General features: G+C 43.2%; 1 protein-coding gene and 1 long non-coding RNA gene across 5 annotated transcripts in view; one reads left to right on the top strand and one right to left on the bottom strand.

Moving 5' to 3' along the window:
* Positions 1-10,029, bottom strand: part of LOC117359960 — a 45,817-nt gene extending 35,788 nt beyond the window's left edge. The window contains exons 1-2 of the long non-coding RNA XR_004539328.1: positions 9,926-10,029; positions 4,794-4,890 (exon numbers count right to left, since the gene is read on the bottom strand). This is a non-coding gene — a long non-coding RNA (uncharacterized LOC117359960). The remainder of the gene's footprint in view (positions 1-4,793; positions 4,891-9,925) is intronic.
* The window catches only part of RASSF4 (Ras association domain family member 4), a 276,069-nt gene that overhangs the window by 239,951 nt on the left and 16,951 nt on the right, over positions 1-19,167 (top strand). For all 4 annotated transcript variants that reach the window (XM_033943461.1, XM_033943459.1, XM_033943460.1 and 1 more), the window contains exons 7-9: positions 5,994-6,095; positions 6,205-6,256; positions 9,012-9,133. In XM_033943461.1, coding sequence (XP_033799352.1) covers positions 5,994-6,095; positions 6,205-6,256; positions 9,012-9,133 — 276 coding nt within the window. The remainder of the gene's footprint in view (positions 1-5,993; positions 6,096-6,204; positions 6,257-9,011; positions 9,134-19,167) is intronic.

Here is a 19,167-nt window from a genome sequence, read left to right as displayed (position 1 = left end):
GAATCTTTGAGGCAGATGTCTTCTCCCTTTAATTTTAGCTGAAATCCTATGCTGAAGCAGGTAGGCACCACATGGCACAGGGAGTAAGGCTATTAAAACTTATAGGGAAAATCGGAGGAAGGGGGAGTCCTCTAAAAGTTGATTTTGATGATTTCTAACCCCAAAGCCGAGGTCCCCCTTCTCCAAAACCCCTTTCCCTGTGATTTTTTTTTCCTTCAATGAGGTCTCCATGGGCCATTTTTTGTGGGATTTTTCTGGCAGCGGCCATCTTGAATTTTAAACAATCTTTTCTTTTCTTTTTTTTCTGAAGCCTCCATCTGCATCAACACCCCTTGATTTTGCTCAAAATTGATTGGGATGGACTTTTCAGGCCCTTTTACTCCTATATCATGCCAGGTTTACACTGGATGGCCAGCCAAGGAGAATCCATAACCTGCATGTAATGGGGCTGGGGATCTGCAAGAAGAATGTCCCCAGGGGAAGAGACCCTTCCAGGACCCTCCAAATCTTTATTGGCCAAGTGCAGTTGCGTGGGGGCTGCGGATCCCAGGAGGACTGGCAGAGAGTCCTTGTCGCGGTCAGAGGGTCCCACAGTACCAGGCTTCACACCAGATTTTGTGAGCCTGATTTGGAATGCTTATTTGAGCTGCCAAAGGACTTTAGCATCTATTAGCAGTGCACCAGTGGTGGTGATGATGCAGGGGTTCTCCCCTCAACAGGCACCTCTATCAGATGAGAATACAGACTTGGACCAAGAAGTTCAGTCTGTCATGGACTGGGAGGGTAGCAAGTCTGATTCCATGCTGCTTTTATCCCAGCATGAAGTCTCCCTGGCAGTTTGCTTCTGTGCAGGATGACAGGGGTCAAGAGGTGGTGGCAACACTGGATCAGGGGGAAGACTCCACAGTACACTGCTTATTCAAGGCCTCTCCACTTTCAAGCATTATTTCTACCTCACTACAAGAGTTAAAGCTGGAAGTCCCACTAGCTTCTTCCCAATGCTCAGTTATGAACAGTTCTGTGGCTCCAACTGCATTTTTTTCCCTCACATGCGGTTATCACTAATCTGATCACTGACCACTGGAAGTTGCCAGAGGGGATCCCTTCAAGTGGTTAAGACTTTGGCCAAGCTGTATCTGATGGTACCAGATTTCCAGCAGCTGTTTATTAAGCCACTAGTGGATTCACTGGTGGCACAGGTCACTAAACAAACCTCCTTCTTGTGATGGAGAAATGATGTTCAAGGATCCTCAGGACCATAAAGTGAACTTACTCCTCAAGCATCAATTTGAAGCTTTGGCCCTAGGGATTAAAGCAGCAGCTGCATCCTCCTTTGTGGCACCTTCTTGTCACACTCGCCTGTCTCAGGCCTTTGATCTGATAAATGGGGAAGATACTCAAATGCTCCTCTCTGGGGTGAATTATATTGCTGATGCTCTGTATGATCTTTTCAGAATTATGTGCAAGGTCTCAACCTTTGAAATCTCTTCCCAACAGATGCTCTGGATGAGACAGTGGGCAGGAAATACTACCTCTAAAGCTATCCTAAGTAGGCTTCCATTTCAGGAGCAGATACTCTTTGGCAAGGGCCTAGATGACCTGATGGCCAGTGTGACAGACTGTTGCCCCAAGTCCTTACCAGACAGCAAACCCTGGATGGCCCAGAGTTTGGGTCTGGGCAAATTTTTGAGGTTTCCGAAGATTTTGTACAGATTCGGGAGGTCAGTCGACACAAAGATCCTTTCAGGGATCACATCAGAGATTCAGTGCAGGCAAAAGACAGCAAGCCTCGGGCTCTCGCCCCTCCCCAGCCACTACGAAAGCACAATAATGTCATGCCATTGGTCAGTCTTGTCTCAGATTAGTGCAGACCACTGGGTTTTAGGAGTAATCTGGGAGAGGTACAAGATTGAATTATGTGCCCCTTGCCAAACCGCTTTCTAACATCTCCGGCCTGCAAGAGAGAGCCCTCAAAGTTCAGGCTACAGTGAAAAGGCTACTGGCTCTTTGGGCCACAGAGCCAGTCCTGGATGCAAACTTGGGCTCAGATGACTGCATACTGATTCTAGATCTCAGTCTGAGCCTTTCTTTGGCACAATGAAGAATACGGCGTATCTGCCCAAGCCCAAGTCTGTGTCCGGGACCAGCTCTTTGGCCCAAAGAGCTAGTAGCCTTTTTACCATAGCCTGAACTTTGTGGGATCTCTCTAGCCGGCCGCATAGAGACAGTTCAGTCAGTCATAGCGGCACTAGCACTGGGGGAATTTCTTGCCTTCCTCGATCTGACAGAGGCCTATCTTCACATTCCCATTTTCCCAGTCCACAGGAGATTTTTGCGATTTTATGTACTGGAGCAGCGTTTTCAGTTTTCTGCACTCCCCTTTGACCTCATTACATCACCTCACCTTTACCATTGTGATGGTAGTAGTAGCAGTGCATCTCTGCAAAGCTGGGATTCAGGTGCACTCATATTGTGACAATTGGCTCGTCAGAGCTCCGTTCCACAGTGGAAAGCAAGTTAGAGGTTTTGAGAGTGGTGCAATTCCTCCAGAGTTTGGGCTGCATAGTTACCTTCAAGAAGAGTCAGCTGGAACTAACTCAGCGCCTGGAGTACCTGGAAGTCTTATCCAACACTGCCTTGGGCCAAGTGTTTTTTCCACAGCCATTCAGACTGAAGCTTCAGAAGCTGTTTTCAGAGCTGATCCAGAGCTGTTTTCAGAGAGGTCCAGTGTGGCATTCTCTGCAGGTCCTAGGGTCAATGGCAGCGACCACAGAGGTGGTTCCTTGGGTCAGAGTGTACATGAGACCTCTCCAAGGCTCTCCACTTTCTCGCTGGTCCCCTCCATCAGACTCGCTACAACAGCCACTACCCTGGCTACCTATATCGAAGAGCAGCCTGTGATGGTGGCTGTGGTCAATTGCCCTTTCCAGACATATGCCTCTTCACATCTTCTGGGAGATACTAACGACAAATGCCAGCCTTTACAGTTGGGGGGGGGGTTTACTGCAATGGATACCCAGTATAGGGGCATTTTACTCCGGCTCAGCAGAAATGGTTCATAAATCGCCTGGAGCTCAGACCCATTCATCTAGCACTTCAGGTGCTTGAGAAGTCTCTGGAAGGCAAGGTAATCAAGAGTTTTCTTGGACAATGCAATAGCAGTAGTATATGTCAACAGGCAAAGAGGCACCACCAGATGTGTCCCATTGCGCTTAGAAGCTTAGCTCCTTCTAGTTGGTAAAAGCTCACTTGCAGGCTTTCTTGGCCATGTACATCTCAGGACTGGAAAATTGGCAGGCCAACTTTCTCAGTTGACAGACTCTCACCCCAGGAGAATGGTTTCTGTCTCCACAGGCATTCAAAACCATAGTTTGGCAGTGGGAGCCTCCATAGATGGATCTGGTTGCCACAGCAGTGAACACCAAGATACCTCATTTTTACAGCTGAAGATATGAGTTCAAAAGCAAGGGGTTAGAGACATTAGTCAAACCATGGCCAGAGAACGAGCTCTTGTACGTGTTTCCCCATGGCCCATGCTCAGTCGAGCCATTCACAGGATTGCAATCGATCCTGGCTTGGTACTCCTAGTGGGACCTGATTGGCCTTGCAGACCATGATTTGCGGACCTAGTTTGTCTCCAGAGGGACGAAGGCCTAATCCAAGTGGATCTTCTCACTCAGGGACCAGTCCCTATCGAGAATCTGGAACAATTTGGGCTTAATGCATGGCTCTTTGAGTGGGCAGGGTTTGGATGTGGTGGATACCATGTTGCTCAGAGCGAAGAAACCATACTCGGTGGCTGCCTTTTCTAAGTATTGTGTGTGTGGCGAAGGATGTAAAGCCCTGGCGAGCTCCAATTTTAGTAGTCCTTGACTTTTTGCAGGAGGGGCTTCAGAAGGAGCTTCTCAGTAGGTTCTCTGAAAGTGCAGGTAGCAGGTTCCTCCTGTATCCAAGCCCAAGGGGAACGAAACTCCTTGGCCTCTCTCCCAAATGTCGCCCAGTTCATTAAAGGAGCTCTGCGGTTGTGCTTTCCAATGTGTTCCCCTTTTCTTTCCTGGCATGTTAACATCGTATTGCAAGGTCTCAGTATTGCTCCATATGAACCCTTACGGGTGGCTTACCTCTTGGATCTTACAGTCAAGACAGTGTTCTTGGTGGCAATTACATCAGCATAATGGATATCCGAGTTATAACACTTTCTTGCAGGGAACCGTACCTTAGGTTCATGAAAGCAGGGCTTTCCTTACACACGGTCCTGTTTTTCTTACCGAAGTTAGTCTCGGCCTTCCAAGTCAATCAGGAAGTCCATTTAACTGCTTTTTGCCCTATGGGATCTAAGAAAAAGGATAAAGTGTTGCATTTGTTGGATGTCAAGCAAGTGCTTCTTTAGTACCTCGAAGTTACCAACGAGTTTCGCGTTTTGAATCACTTTTTTGTTCTTACAAGTCATGCCAAGAAAGAGAGGCCGGGGTCTAAAGCCTCATTTTCCTCTGCGTATGTGGGCAGTGGTAAACAACCACTGATCACATTGAAAGCACAATCCACTAGAGGAGTTACAGTCTTTTGGGTTGAGACTTGGGCTGACTTGCCCAAGAAGATTTGTACAGTGGCTACATGGTCTACCCTTCATACCTTCACCAGGTTCTATAGGGTGGATGTAGCAGCTGGGAAGGACACCACTTTCAGGGCCTCCATCTTAAAAGCAGGCTCAGTAGACCCACCCAAGACTCTGGAGACTGCTTTGGTCAGGACCACTAAATACATTGCAGTAGAAAGAAAAATTAGGTTCTTACCTCAGTAATATTTTCTTGTAGATGTGTCTAGTGGTGGTAAAGCCCTGTCCTGTGTATGGGCTTTGCCTGCCTTCTACCTTAGGATCAATCGGAGGATCTGGGGAAGAAAAAAGATGATGATGATGTATCAGTATTTCCTTATGACCATACACTCTGGTTTAAGGTTCTGCTTGTCAGCAGGGCATGCAAATAGATACGAGCAGTATACTTAGTTGGTGCTAGTTTTAATAATTCCTAGCATCTTGTTTGCTTTTTTAACCACCCCTGCACATTGGGCGGAAGGTTTCAGTATATTGTCTATAATAACACCCAAATCTTTTTCTTGGGCGCTAACCCCCAAGGTGGACCCTAGCATCTGGTAACTATGATTTAGGTTATTCTTCCCAATGTGCATCACTTTGCATTTGGCCACATTTAAATGTCATCTGTCATTTGGATGCCCAGTCTTCCAGTTTCATAAGGTCTGCCTGCAATTTTTCACAATCTGCATGCATTTTAACAACTTTGAACGGCTTAGTGTCATCTGCAAATTTAATCATCTCACTAGTCATTCCAATTTCCAGATCATTTATAAATAAGTTAAATAGCACTGGTACCAGTACAGATCCCTGCAGCACTCTGCTATTTACCCTCTTCCGTTGAGACAAATGTCCATTTAACCCATACCCTCTGTTTTCTATCGATAACCTAATCCAAAACTGAGCATTGCCTCATATCCCATGACTAATTTTCTAAGGAGCCTCTCATGAGGAACTTTGTCAAAAGCTTTCCAAAAATATAGATACACTACATCAAACGGCTCACCTTTATCCACATGTTTGTTCATATCTTCAAAGAAGTTGAGCAAGATTTCCCTTGGCTGAACCATGCTGATTCTACCCCATTAAATCATGTTTGTCTACATGGTCCATAATTTTATTTTTTATAATTATTTCTACTATTTTCCCTGGCACTGAAGTCAAGCTTGCCAGTCTGTAATTTCCTGGGTCTCCCCTTGAACCCTTTTTAAAAATCGACGTAACATTGGCCAACCTCCAGTCTTCAGGTACTATAGATGATTTTAATGACAGGATCACTAACAGCAGGTCAACAAGTTCATGTTTGAGTTCTTTCAGTACCCTGGGATGTATGTCCTCTGCATATAGCATAGTTCAACAGTTTTTCTGTATTCTGATTACCGTAAGTCTTTCTCCTTTCTAGACATCTGTCTTTACACCAGCTTATGGTTCTGTAACCAATGTTCGTGTCAGCAGCACCATGACTACATCTCAAGTGCTGAGTCTGCTGCTTAACAAATTCAGAGTAAGTCACTTTATAAAATTAACTTTTATTAAAATTATAGTCTGTGTAAATAAAATATAAACCTTAAGATCATATTGTATGATAAACTGATTTATTTTTAATGCTGCAGGTTGAGAACAGCCCACAGGAATTTGCACTTTATTTGGTTCATGAATCTGGTGGTATGTTACTTATAATATTATTGTGCTTAATATTTTTTTTAAAAAATTCTTTATTCAGTTTTAACTCTTGCAACAAGTGTACAATATTCAATCAGATAATTCATACAAATCACTTGACATTCTAACAATTATTGTCAAATGCATATAAAAAACACCTCCCCCACCCATCCCATTCATCAGGAATAAACCCATTAAATCACATAACATACCTCCCCATCCCCACATTAAATATAGTCCTATGTAATAAAAAGGTGTCCAAGGTGTCTAATCATTAGAATATGCAATCAATGGCCCCCAAATCTTTTTGAAACTATTATAATTTCCTTGCTGTATAATATTATGATTTTTTTTTCACTGTTGTATATATGTGTCAGTGATTGTGCTAGAAATAAATACTATATTTTATTCAATAAGTAATATCTTTTTATAAGGGCCTCCTTTAGACTGCCATCATTTCTTTCCTACAGCTGATCCTTGTGATAGAGAATGACACGGGGATAAATTTGTCCCCGTCCCTGCATGAACTCAATTTCCCCATCCCGTCCCTATGAGTTTTGTTCCTGTCCCAATCCTGTAAGCTCTGCTTTCACCGCACAAGCCTCGAACACTTATGATTTTAAAGTGTTTGAGGCTTGTGCAGATGAGAATAGAGTTTGAAGGAATGGGGCAGGGCCAGGAAAAGAACTCACGGGGACAGGATGGGAAAATGAGTTCCCGCAGGGATGGGGAAATATTTGTCCCGTGTCATTCTCTACCTTGTGATAATGATAACCCAAAGCTGATTCTCTTTTTTGACTCTAGCTAACTTCTAGTGCTTTAGCAATGGATAGATCAGCACCATTACAGGATTATTTATCAGCAATGCATGCTAATGCTGGTAACGTATGTTACTTGCCATAGAGCCAATTGTTTAAAATGTGTCCTGCAGCAAATAATTGGCATTTTCACCAGAATGGCATTACACAGTGTTAGTAAATGATTCTGTATATGTTCAGACAATATGGCCATTATTTCAGAAACAGATCCATGTATAACTAGCAGCATTTACATGTGCATATCACATGCAAGTATACATACGGATTTTAGAAAGCTGCTAGTTACATGGGATTGGATGGGACTAAAATCTACACAAGTATTCTTCAGTTTATAAAGGGAATACACATGTATGGGGAAAATCTGCACAACAGATTTCATACCAGCTGAAAGGCACACACAGGTTTTTAAAAAGTGTTCATTTTGGCCAGGATTTTATGTGAGGAGTTAAGGAATTCTCCTTAATACCATGTAGTTTATAAAATTGCAGGGCCCGATTCTATATATAGCACCAGAAAATTTGTACCGATTAGAAGTGTTTAGCGTGATTCTATAAAAGGTATATGCACTATATAGAATTGTGCTTAGCAGCAGTGCATGTATTAAAGGATGACCTCCTTCTGGAAACCCCCTAAGGGTGAAACATGTCGGTATACTTGTCCCTTACCACCACCACCGAAAGTTAAGTACAGTAGCAATTATGCTTTATTAACTTTATAACTTTATTAACTTTATACACTGAAGGTTGAAGTTATATATAAAAACACACATAAAGAATAATATTAGGAGTGACCCGGTGAGGATTCAATGTGTAAATCCAGGTGTTATGAAAAGATATTGAACACGTGGTGGCATTTCTGAGGGTCTGTACAAGAACATTTCTTGATAGAAGGTGTTTTAAGGGTGTCCAGAAGGAGGTCATCCTTTAATACATGTTTAGACTTATACCTTCTATATCAACATCGATCTTTAAACCAAATCATCAATTTAGCAGCAGTGCATGTCATAATTTTAGTTGCACCCATTTAGGCCAAGGAAAATCAGGCCTAAATTCCTGTGCCTGAATATCCGCACACAGCATAGGCACCGATAAAGCTAAGTGCACTGATAGTCTATATCAGTGTACTTAACTTTTAGGAATGCCCAAAATCTGCCTTTGCTTCTCGTCTAGCCACACCCCCTTTTCAAATTCATGCACTAGAACTGTCTTGCACCACTGTATAGAATGTGCTTACCAAGTTGTGCGCATAACTTCTAATTAGTTCCACTTAGCACCAATTATGAGGTTTTGACAGTTATCAGCACCGATTGAACTCGTTAAACAAGTAAGTTGTGCATGTTGATTTGCACACAGAAATGGCACTATATACAGAATTTGGAGTCAATACTAAACTGACAGCACTGAAAGGTTTATGTTTGTAAAATGGCACAGCTCCACATGGAAGTGACATCACTTACATGTGAAAGATGTGAAATTGCCACATGCAAATACCAGCAAATCCTGACATTCATTTTTTCCACGTGTATGTTAGTAAAATGGCTGCTCCTGCTGTATGTGCCAACAAAACATGTGCACGCTTGCAGGGATTTTAGAAAATGATGTGTGTCAACAGATCCTTTTCAGAAATACCAACGGAATTGAACACATCCTAGCCTGGATGACTCAATTATGTGATATACTGTATGTAATAGGGCAGTTTACAATTCCAGTCTCTCTGTTCTGTGTAAAATAGGGCTCTATATAAATACTTTTATTTTATTCTAATATACTATGAACAATGAAAATAAATACACATCTGCTTAATGATCAAGTAAATATTGATTACAAAGCAGTACTACTGTAATAGTTATAATTTTTTTTTTTTTTTTTTCAAAATAATTTCCCTTTTAGTTTTCAGAAAAACAGTGCCTTTCAAAATACCACTTCTGTTTTCCATTTCAGAAAGGTCAAAATTAAAAGATACAGAATTTCCTCTGATCTGCAGAATACTACATGGACCTTGTGAGAAGATAGCAAAAATATTTCTAATGGAGGCTGATCTGGGAGAAGAAGTGCCCTATGATGTAAGACTTAGATTAGTGAATTCTTTCAAAGTAATGGTAGCATGAAAATGTGGTGTTACTTGCTTACAGCAGCCCATTTAAACAAAGTTCTGGTAGTATCGCATGACAGCCATTTTGGAAAGGCAGCCACAAGGGGTGGGAGCAAATGGGCTTAATGCTTGCCTCCATTGCCTTTGCAGGAATACCAGGGTTTGCAGGTAGGTCTGGGGGTGGGTGTAATCCTACATGTTGAAGGGGTAGGAGGGGTTGTGTGGCGGAGGGGATCAGGATTGGAGGGAATCTGCATATTTTTTTGTTATGTGGATCCTGGCCATTAGCTTAGGACCCACATAACTCTTATGCAAACCCCAGGTGAATATTGGCTGGGACCTGCATAAGCTACGGCAGCCAGCACTGGGACAATTAGCCACGGATATTCCGTGCTGATGCCTGCACATGGCCTGGCACTGAATATTCGGGGCTAATTTAGCTGGTCATGGTCAGTGTTTAAAAAAAAACATTTACCACTGCCAGCTGAATAGTGACATGAAAGGAGCTTCCAGCCTGCACACACTTTAAAATTCAAAGTCATATAGTAAAGAATATTGTTTAAGCAAACTTGGTTTCTTTAGACCTTGTGTGACCTTAGACAAATGAAAGGCACAGACCATGCACTAGGACTGGCAAACAGTATCAATAACGTGCAAAGTACATTTCAAGACTAGATTAAATAAAATGTGCTAATGCTATTAACAACCATTAATATAAAATAAGTCCCATTGCTTAAAATAGAATCTCTGGTAAATAACATACCTTAATGCATGTTATTGTACAGTAATGCAGTTACACTTTAGTCTGTTGAAGGTAATTCTGTCACTAAGTGGATGTGCAGAGGACACCTGGTAGGAGCCAATTCTATAAAAGAACATAGGTGCATGAAAGTAAAAATATGCATCCATAATTCAGGTATGAACACTTAACAACTGCCATAGAGCTGGAGTAAGTGCTTACACCTAATTGGCTGAGAAACACGCATAACTTATAGCATATTATAAATTATATGTGTAATTGTGAGTCCCAGACTCTATCTACCTCCATGCTATATAATACATGCACATATTTATAGAATAGTGCTTAGTTTGAAATTATGGAATTTATGCCCATATGTGCATGCATAAGCAACATGTAAATGTTGTGTCCTATATAGAATTATTCCCTTAGGGGGCATTTCTATAACTGGACTCCTCCTTTTATGCACCTCAATGCAGCACAGAGTGCCTATTCTATAGCAGCATCTGGGCCCCCAGATTCCAATATAGAATACTAGCATAAATCCACATTCGTGCATCTACATTTAGGCATATGCATTAATACCAAGTCTATGACTTGCATAAGTATGCACACCTAAATGCATAGGAGCCAACTTTTCAAAATGATTGGGGTTGCTAAACCCTATAGAAATTACCTCTCCCTAAACACAGTCAAGGACTTTGTTCAATATTAGATATACAAGTGATGTTTTCATGTATAGGTATGGTTTAATTTGTACACTTGTTGAGAGATTAAAAATGAATAAAGAAGAAAAAAAAAAAAGTGATGCTGAAGCACCCACAGAGCTGGCTCCTGTGCATAAATGAGACCTTTGCATATGTCAATTAAAGAACGCTGTGAAACAGCACAAAAAATGCACAACCCAAAAGCAAGTGGTAATCTAATTCAACTATACCCAAAAGGAACCAGGGTAAAAATGGTCGCAAACAAGTAATATATAAATGTAATGTGGTTAAAGGTGGGTGAAAATGGAGACTCCCTCAGATATGAAACTCTCCTAAGCCACGCCTTACTGACAGATTTAGCTGTTATGAAGGTGAAAGCACTAGTTTCTCTTTCATTGGGTAAACTCCAAACCAACTAGTGACTATAAGTGCTCAAAAATATTAATTACTACTATCACATTTCATATACACAACTTAAATTCTGACATGTGTAACCATCTTCAATAAAGTAGATATCTGCAGCAAAAGATGCAATAATGCTCCCCTTAAAAATATCCGACACTGCAAGTTTCACCTCTGCGGCTGCCTCAGGGACTTGGGAAAGTAGTGAAAATCATTCTTCATTCAACAGATGTACTTTTATTCCACAATCAGTGGCGTACCTAGGGTATGTGGCACCCGGGGCCCATCATTTTTTGACACCCCCCCCCCCCCCATGTAAAAAAATATTTTTTTGTAATGACCATGAAACGGAATAAATGGTCAGAATAGAAACAGGCAGTGAAAATTTTCTTATATTCCAAACATAACATAACATAAATTATGTCTGAATTGTCATGACATCAGAAGTACATATGGAGTAGTTGCAGGTGATGCTTGGGACAGTTCTGATTGTGTTAGTTCGGTTTTATGTGTTTTTTGAATAGAAGGGTTTTTATTTCTTTTTGAAGGTTTTGCAGTCTGTGGTCGATGTCAATTGGTTGTAGAGTTGGGGGTCGAGTGTTGCAGCTCGAATGGCTAGGAGGTTGTCGAACAGTTTTTTTCTTTTGACGTTTTTGGTTGGAGGGTGTGTGAATGGTGCGTGAGTTCTCCTATGTCTGGTTGAGGTGGATTGAATTATTTAGCTGAAGAAATTAGTTACCCCCTCATCCCACACACATTAATTCTCTTCCATTTTTGTTCCCATTATAAAAAACACTGATAAGTTCCCAGAAAAAAAATACATTAAAATAAGAAGTGAAAACAAAGGCCCCTACAGATGAGAACATAACATAAGAATAGCCTAACTGGGTCAGACCAATGGTCCATCATGCCCAGTAGCCCATTCTCATGGTAGCCAATCCAGGACACTAATACCTGGTCAAAACCCAAAGAGTAGCAACATTCCATGCTACCGATCCAGGGCAAGCAGACACTTCCCCCATGTCTTAATAACAGATTATGGACTTTTCCTCCAGGAATTTGTCCAAATCTTTCTTAAAACCAGCTACACTATCTGCTTTTACCATAACTTCTGGCCACTTCATTTTTAAGTTTAGATCTTTCCTTTCAAACAGAGACCTTGCTAGATGTCAAATACAGCACAAGGTAACTTCACATGGACTTAGCTGTGCAGGAAATGTGAATCTCCTCATACACCCACCATATAGTGCAAAAATGTGCAAAGGTCTGTTTTTTTTCTTTCGATCACTACATAGCCTAATGCCACACAAGCAGCGCTGTTACAAACATATTCTGTAGGTCAATGCTAAGGATAACAAAGTTTCCTTCCTTGGACCAGAAGGAGATAAACCACTGGAAGAGATCCCAAAACAACACCCAAAGACCCACTCAGTGTGTGAACCAGTTGAGTGGAGTGGACTAACTGGGGGGTGGAAATGGGCCCGGAGTTTGCTCAGCAGAATTTCCCAGACCACCTCTTCCTCTCAACACATTGACACGCTGCCGCCACCACCACTAGGAACACCTCACTGGGTAGGCCAGCTATGCTATAAACTTTATAAAACACATTATTATATTTTCTTATAAAGCACATATTTTAACTGACCTCTCTGACATCCTCAGCCTTTCCATTCACAAAAATAGAAGGAAGAAAAGTTCCCATTTCCTGCTGTCTCATGTCCCCGGCCTATACAATATTTTTTTTTCTGCAGACCCTTCAAAAGTCTGACCAAATCTTCGTTTCACTTGCATTATAAAGTACTGAGGATGCCATCTCTCCCCAATCCCAGGTCCTAAAGTCTAAGACAGTAGCGCAAACTAATGCTGCCAGATTCAGGAAAAAAAATTTTGATTCGATTCAGCCTATTGAATTGGTTTTTCAATTCGATTTTCCTGCCCAGTTGGGTGATTTTTTTCAAAACTCCTGGTGGGTTTTATCCTTTTTCACCCCCTTTGGCTTCTCCTAATCACACTGGCGCTGTGGTGTAAATAAAATAAAGAAACAAAAAGGACTTTTCCTCTCTCTGTTAAATCCTAGCTCACGTTTGCAGTCCAACACCAGCTCTGGCAGGATACACATTTCAAATCTGACATATTATAATCACAAAACAGAAAATAAAATTAATTTTTCTACCTTTTGTTGTCTGGTTATATTTCAAATCTTGTTGGTCCAAGGCTCTGGTTTTCTTCTGATAACTTGGGGTCTTCTTCTTTCTTCTTTCTGCATGCTAACCATCCATCTGCCAACTCTGTCCTCCCTTTCCATTTCCCTTCCCTCCCCAGGAAGTCTGGTATCTTTCCTTTTTTTCATCTCCCTCCACAGATCCACCTTTTCTTAACTACCCTTTCATCCGGCATCTCTCCCTCTTTCCCCACCACCCGAGTCCACCATCTCTCCCTTTCTTTTCCCAATTACCCTCCTATCCAGTATCTCTATCCCTCCTCCACACCATCCCTTGTGTCCAATTTCTCTCCCTTTCTGTTCCTTCCCTCCCTAAATCCCATGGTCCATCATCTCTCTCCCTCTCCTCTATTTTCAGACCCATTATTTCTTCCTCCCCCCCAAAGTTTGGCATATGCACGTCTCTTTGAACACCCCCTTCCCTCCGTGTACTTCTAAACCAGGGTCCCCCCCAAAGGCCTGTCCCCTCTTAAAGGTCTGCCTGTCCCCCCTTGAAGGCCTGTCCCCCCCTTGTAGGCCTGTCCCACCCTTGAAGGCCTGCCTGCCTGTCCCCCCCTTGAAGGTCTGCACCCCCCGAAGGCCTGCACCCCCCGAAGGCCTGTCCTCCCCCCCTTGTAGGCCTGTCCCCCCCCTTGTAGGCCTGCCTTCCTGTCCCCCCCTTGAAGGCCTGTCCCCCCCCTTGAAGGTCTGCACCCCCCCCCTTGAAGGTCTGCACCCCCCCTGAAGGCCTGCACCCCCCTGAAGGCCTGTCCCCCCCTTGAAGGCCTGCACCCCCTTGAAGGTCTGCACCCCCCCCCCCGAAGGCCTGAACCCCCCCGAAGGCCTGCACCCCCCTTGAAGGCCTGTCCCACCCCCTTGTAGGCCTGTCCCTCCCCTTGAAGGCCTGCACCCCCCCCCCGAAGGCCTGCACCCCCCCAAGGCCTGTTCCCCCCCTTGAAGGCCTGTCCCACCCCCTTGTAGGCCTGTCCCACCCCCTTGTAGACCTGTCCCCCCCTTGAAGGCCTGCCTGCCCCCCCTTGAAGGCCTGTCCCCCCCTTGAAGGCCTTCCTGCCTGTCTGTCACCCCCCTCCTCCTTGAAAGCCTGCCTGCCTGCCCGCCCGCCCCACCCCGAAGGACCGCTCGCCCCCTGGCCTCCCCGCACCACTATGAAGCAGCACTACCTATGCTCCCGGCCTTGCCGTTCAGTCCCCCCCACCCCCACCCCCGAAGGACCGCTCGCCCCACTGACCTTCCTGCACCACCTATGAAGCAGCCGCAGCAGGATCCCGACGTCAGCGATCTCTGCGCTGCTTCCTGCGCCGCGTTCCCGCCCCTCCTCTGACGTCAGAGGAGGGGTGGGACCGCGGCGCAGGAAGCAGCGCCCAAGCAGCTCAGGTATCGCTGAAGTCGCGATCCTGCTGCGGGCTGCTTCACAGGTGGTGCAGGAAGGTCAGTGGGGCGAGCGGTCCTTCGGGGGTGGTGGGGGGGGAATGAACGGCAAGGCCGGGAACACCCCCTCATGGCTGGCACCCGGGGCGGACCGCCCCTCCCGCCCCCCCCTTAGTACGCCACTGTCCACAATCTACTTGCTGGACATACAAGTCGGTTCACCTACGCCTCACTCATCTGCATTTGTACGTTAAGCCATATGAATGCATAAATTATAGAATAGCGCTTAGCACACTGCTGCCATTTACATACATAGATGGTAGTGTTTTATAAATTTAGCACTTAAATGGAGCTTACATTTAAGTAACCTGTTAAAGAATGAGCAATTAATGTTTTTCAAAAAAAAATTTTTTTTTTAATGTATCAGTTTTCAAATGATCAAGCACAAGAAAACAATATAGCTGTCAAATAAATAAGGCAATTATAGAGCATGGTGCAACCTCACCTTGAGTATTATATGTAATTCTGGTCATCATATCTCAAAAAAGATATAGCAGAATTAGGAATGGTTCAAAGAAAGGAGACCAAAATAATTGAGGGTTGGAACACCTCTTCTACAAGGAAAGATTAGAGAGGTTAAGGCTCTACAACTTGGAGAAGAATTAGCTGAGTGGGGATATGTTAGAGGTCTACAAAATCCTGAGTAGCATAGAACAGGTAAACATGAATTTATTGTTTACACTTTTACTCTGCGCAAGTTACTTAACCCTCCATTGGGTATCGTCATGAATTAAGATAAGTAGATAAACTCAATTATTTTGGAATTTTTAAGAGCAGCATTTTAATGTTATATATTCTCCAGGCTTGGATGGAAGCAGTGGATCAATGTGTTACATACATTTTTTCATAGAGATATATTCGAGACAATTTCATGATAGGGTGTGATGCTCTTTTATATATACCGGTACATTTTAATCACTTTCACATACAAGGCATGACTCTAGGTGATTGGGAATGTAATTCTGGAACAGAAGACTGGAAGTTTGTGGTTGTGAGGGGATGCATAGTGGTCTTCTTTTGGGGAACATAAGAATTGTCATACTGGGACAGACCGAAGGTTCATCAAGCCCAGTATCCTGTTTCCAACAGTGGCCAACCCAGGTCCCAAGTACATAGCTAGATCCCAAGTAGTAAAACATATTTTATGCTGCTTATCCTAGTAATAAGCAGTGGATTTCCCCAAAAAGCAAAAGAGGGAAACTGTGTAACTGATGTTCATAATGCTGGGATTTATAGAGTTAATGCATAGATGTATATACAATCTCCAAATTCCACAATGAGAAAAGTACAGACCCGAGCCATCTCAGTAATGGCCTATAGACTTCTCTTATAGGAAATTATCGAAGCCTTTTTTAAACCATGCCAAGTTAACTGATTTCACCATATTCTCCAACAACTAATTCCAGAGTTTAATTACACGTTGTGTGAAGAAATATTTTCTCCGGTTTGTTTTAAATCTACTAATTAGTAGCTTCATCTCATGCCTCCTAATCCTAGTATTTTTGGAAAGAGTGAACAAGCATTTCACATTTACCCTTTCCACTTCACTCAGTATTTTATAGACCTCTATCATATCACCCCTCAGCCGTCTCTTCTCCAAGCTAAAGAGCCCTAGCTGCTAGTTTCCTCATAGGGAAGGTGTCCCAAACCTTTTATCATTTTTGTCACCCTTCTCTGTACCTTTCTAATTCCGCTATACCTTTTTTGAGATAAAGCGACCAGAACGGCACACAATATTCAAGTTGTGGCCGTACCATAGAGCGATACAAGGGCATTATAACATTTTCATCTTTGTTTTCCATTACTTTCCTAACATTCTATTTGCTTCCTTAGGTGCTGCCACACATTGAGCTGAGGGTTTCAACGTATCCTCAACAATGATACTAGATCCTTTTCCTGGGCAGTGACTCCTAACATAGACCCCAGTATCATGTAGCTATAGTTTGGATTCCTCTTTCCCACATGCATCACTTTGCACTTGCTCACATTAAACGTCTTTCTTTTAATATACATAAAAAAGTTTTACTGTGTATTTTTGCTTCCACGCAATCTTCTTTTCAATAGCTCTCTTTGCCTTCCTTATTAGCACCTTGTAACTGACTTGACATTCCTTGTGTTATTTACAATTATTTTCAGTCAGATCCTTCTTCCACTTTCTGAAGGATTCTCTTTTAGCTCTAATAGCTTCCTTCGCCTCACTCGTTAACCATGCTGGCTGTTGTTTGGTCTTCCTTTCTCTTTTTTTAATACATGGAATATATCTAGTCTGGGCTTCCAAGATGGTATTTTTAAATAACATCCTTGCCTGATGTATATTTTTGACCTTTGCAGCTGTACCTTAAGTTTTTATTTTACCATTCTCTTGTTATCATTGTCTCCTTCTTTAAAGTTAAATGCTGTTGTATTGGATTTCCTGTGTAAACTTATTCCAGGGATTTTATCAAATCTGATCATGTTATGATCACTGTTATCAAGCGGCCACAGCACCATTAGCTCCCTCTTCAATTAATGTGCTCTACTAAGAGCTAGATATAGAATTGCTTCACCTTTTGTCAGTTCTTAAACCAGCTGCGCCATAAAGCAGTCCTTGATTTCATCAAGGAATTTTATCTCCATAGCATGTCCTGATGATACATTTACACTGTCAGCATCATGGTAATTGACATCACCCATTATTACTGTGTTACCCAGTTTGGTAGCCTCCATAATTTCTGCTAACACATCAGCATCCGTCCGTTTATACTGGTCAGGCAGACAGTAGTACACTCCTATCACTATCCTTTTCCCCCTTACACACAGAATTTCAACCCATAGAGATTCCAAGGTGAGTTTCTGCTGTTATAGAATTTTCAGTCCATTTGATTTGAGGCCCTCCTTAAAATATAATGCTACATCTTCACTAAGAACATAAAAAACGCCTTCACTGGATCAGATCCTAGGTCCATCTAGTCCGGCGACCCGCACACGCGGAGGTCAAGCTAGGTGCTCCCTGATGGAGACCTTGATTACCCGTATCCCTCAATGTGATTTGCAAGGAGGTGTGAATCCAACTTGTGCTTGAATCCTAGAATGGTAGTCTCCGTCACAACCTCCTCCGGGAGAGCATTCTAAGCGTCCACCACTCGCTGTGCGAAACAGAACTTCCTTACATTTGTTCTGAGCCTGCTGCCCCTCAGTTTCAGTCCATGACCTCTTGTCCGTGTCACATTTCAGAAAGTGAATAATGATGTTTCTTGATCTATTTTGTCAAATCCTTTTAATATTTTAAAAGTCTCTATCATATCCCCTTGCAGCCTCCTCTTTTCGAGGATGAACAGTCCAGTTTTCCTAAGCGTTTCTTGTAGCTCAAATTTTCCATACCTTTTACTAGTTTTGTGGCTCGCCTCTGCACCCTCTCCAGCAGGGTTATATCTTTCTTTAGGTATGGAGACCAGTGTTGGACACAGTATTCCAAGTGTGGTTTGACCATTGCTCTGTAAAGCGGCATTATAACGTCCGCTGATCTACTCGTGATCCCCTTCTTTATCATGCCCAGCATCCTGTTTGCTTTCTTTGCCGCCGCCGCACATTGAGCCGACGGCTTCAGGTTCCTGTCTATCAGAACCCCCAAGTCCCTTTCATGTTCGCTTTTGCCTAATGTTACGCCTAACATTTTATATTCATGTTCCTTGTTTTTCCTGCCCAGGTGCATCACTTTGCACTTTTCTATGTTAAACTTCATCTGCCATTTGTCCACCCATTTCTCCAGCTGGTTTGATCCACCCTATCACCATGATATAAGTTGTACAATGGTGTCCCATTGGTTATCTTTCTTCCACCAAGTTTCAGAGATGCCTATTATATGTACCATATATACTCGAATATAAGTCGATCCAAATTTAAGTCAAGAACCCCATTTCCCCCCCCCCCAACAAAAGAGGAAAAATGAATGACTTGAATATGATGGGAGCTTAATATTCAAGTGCCATGCCTTGCCAGGATCTGTACCGTGTCCCCACCCTCACGCCCTTCCCTGACAGGTTCTGCACTCAGCCTCTCTCCCTGCCAAGTTCTGCACCCAGCCCCCTTCTCCAGCTGGTTTGATCCACCCTATCACCATGATATAAGTTGTATAATGGTGTCCCATTGGTTATCTTTCTTCCACCAAGTTTCAGAGATGCCTATTATATGTACCATATATACTCGAATATAAGTCGATCCAAATTTAAGTCAAGACCCCCATTTCCCCCCCCCCCAACAAAAGAGGAAAAATGAATGACTTGAATATGACGGGAGCTTAATATTCAAGTGCCATGCCTTGCCAGGATCTGTACCGTGTCCCCACCCTGACGCCCTCCCCTGCCAGGTTCTGCACTCAGCCTCTCTCCCTGCCAAGTTCTGCACCCAGCCCCCTTCCCTCCCAGGCTCTGAACCCAGTCACCTCATTCCCTGCCAGGCTGTGCACCCTGCCCCCCCTCGCTGCTAGGCTCTGCATATTGTACCCTCTTACTCCTCTAGTTGTCTAGTGG

The sequence above is a fragment of the Geotrypetes seraphini genome, chromosome 4 (genome assembly GCF_902459505.1).
Source record: "Geotrypetes seraphini chromosome 4, aGeoSer1.1, whole genome shotgun sequence".
In the NCBI taxonomy this organism is placed as follows: domain Eukaryota; kingdom Metazoa; phylum Chordata; class Amphibia; order Gymnophiona; family Dermophiidae; genus Geotrypetes; species Geotrypetes seraphini.
Note: the sequence above shows the minus strand (reverse complement) of the source record. Positions and strands in the feature narration are given on the sequence as shown.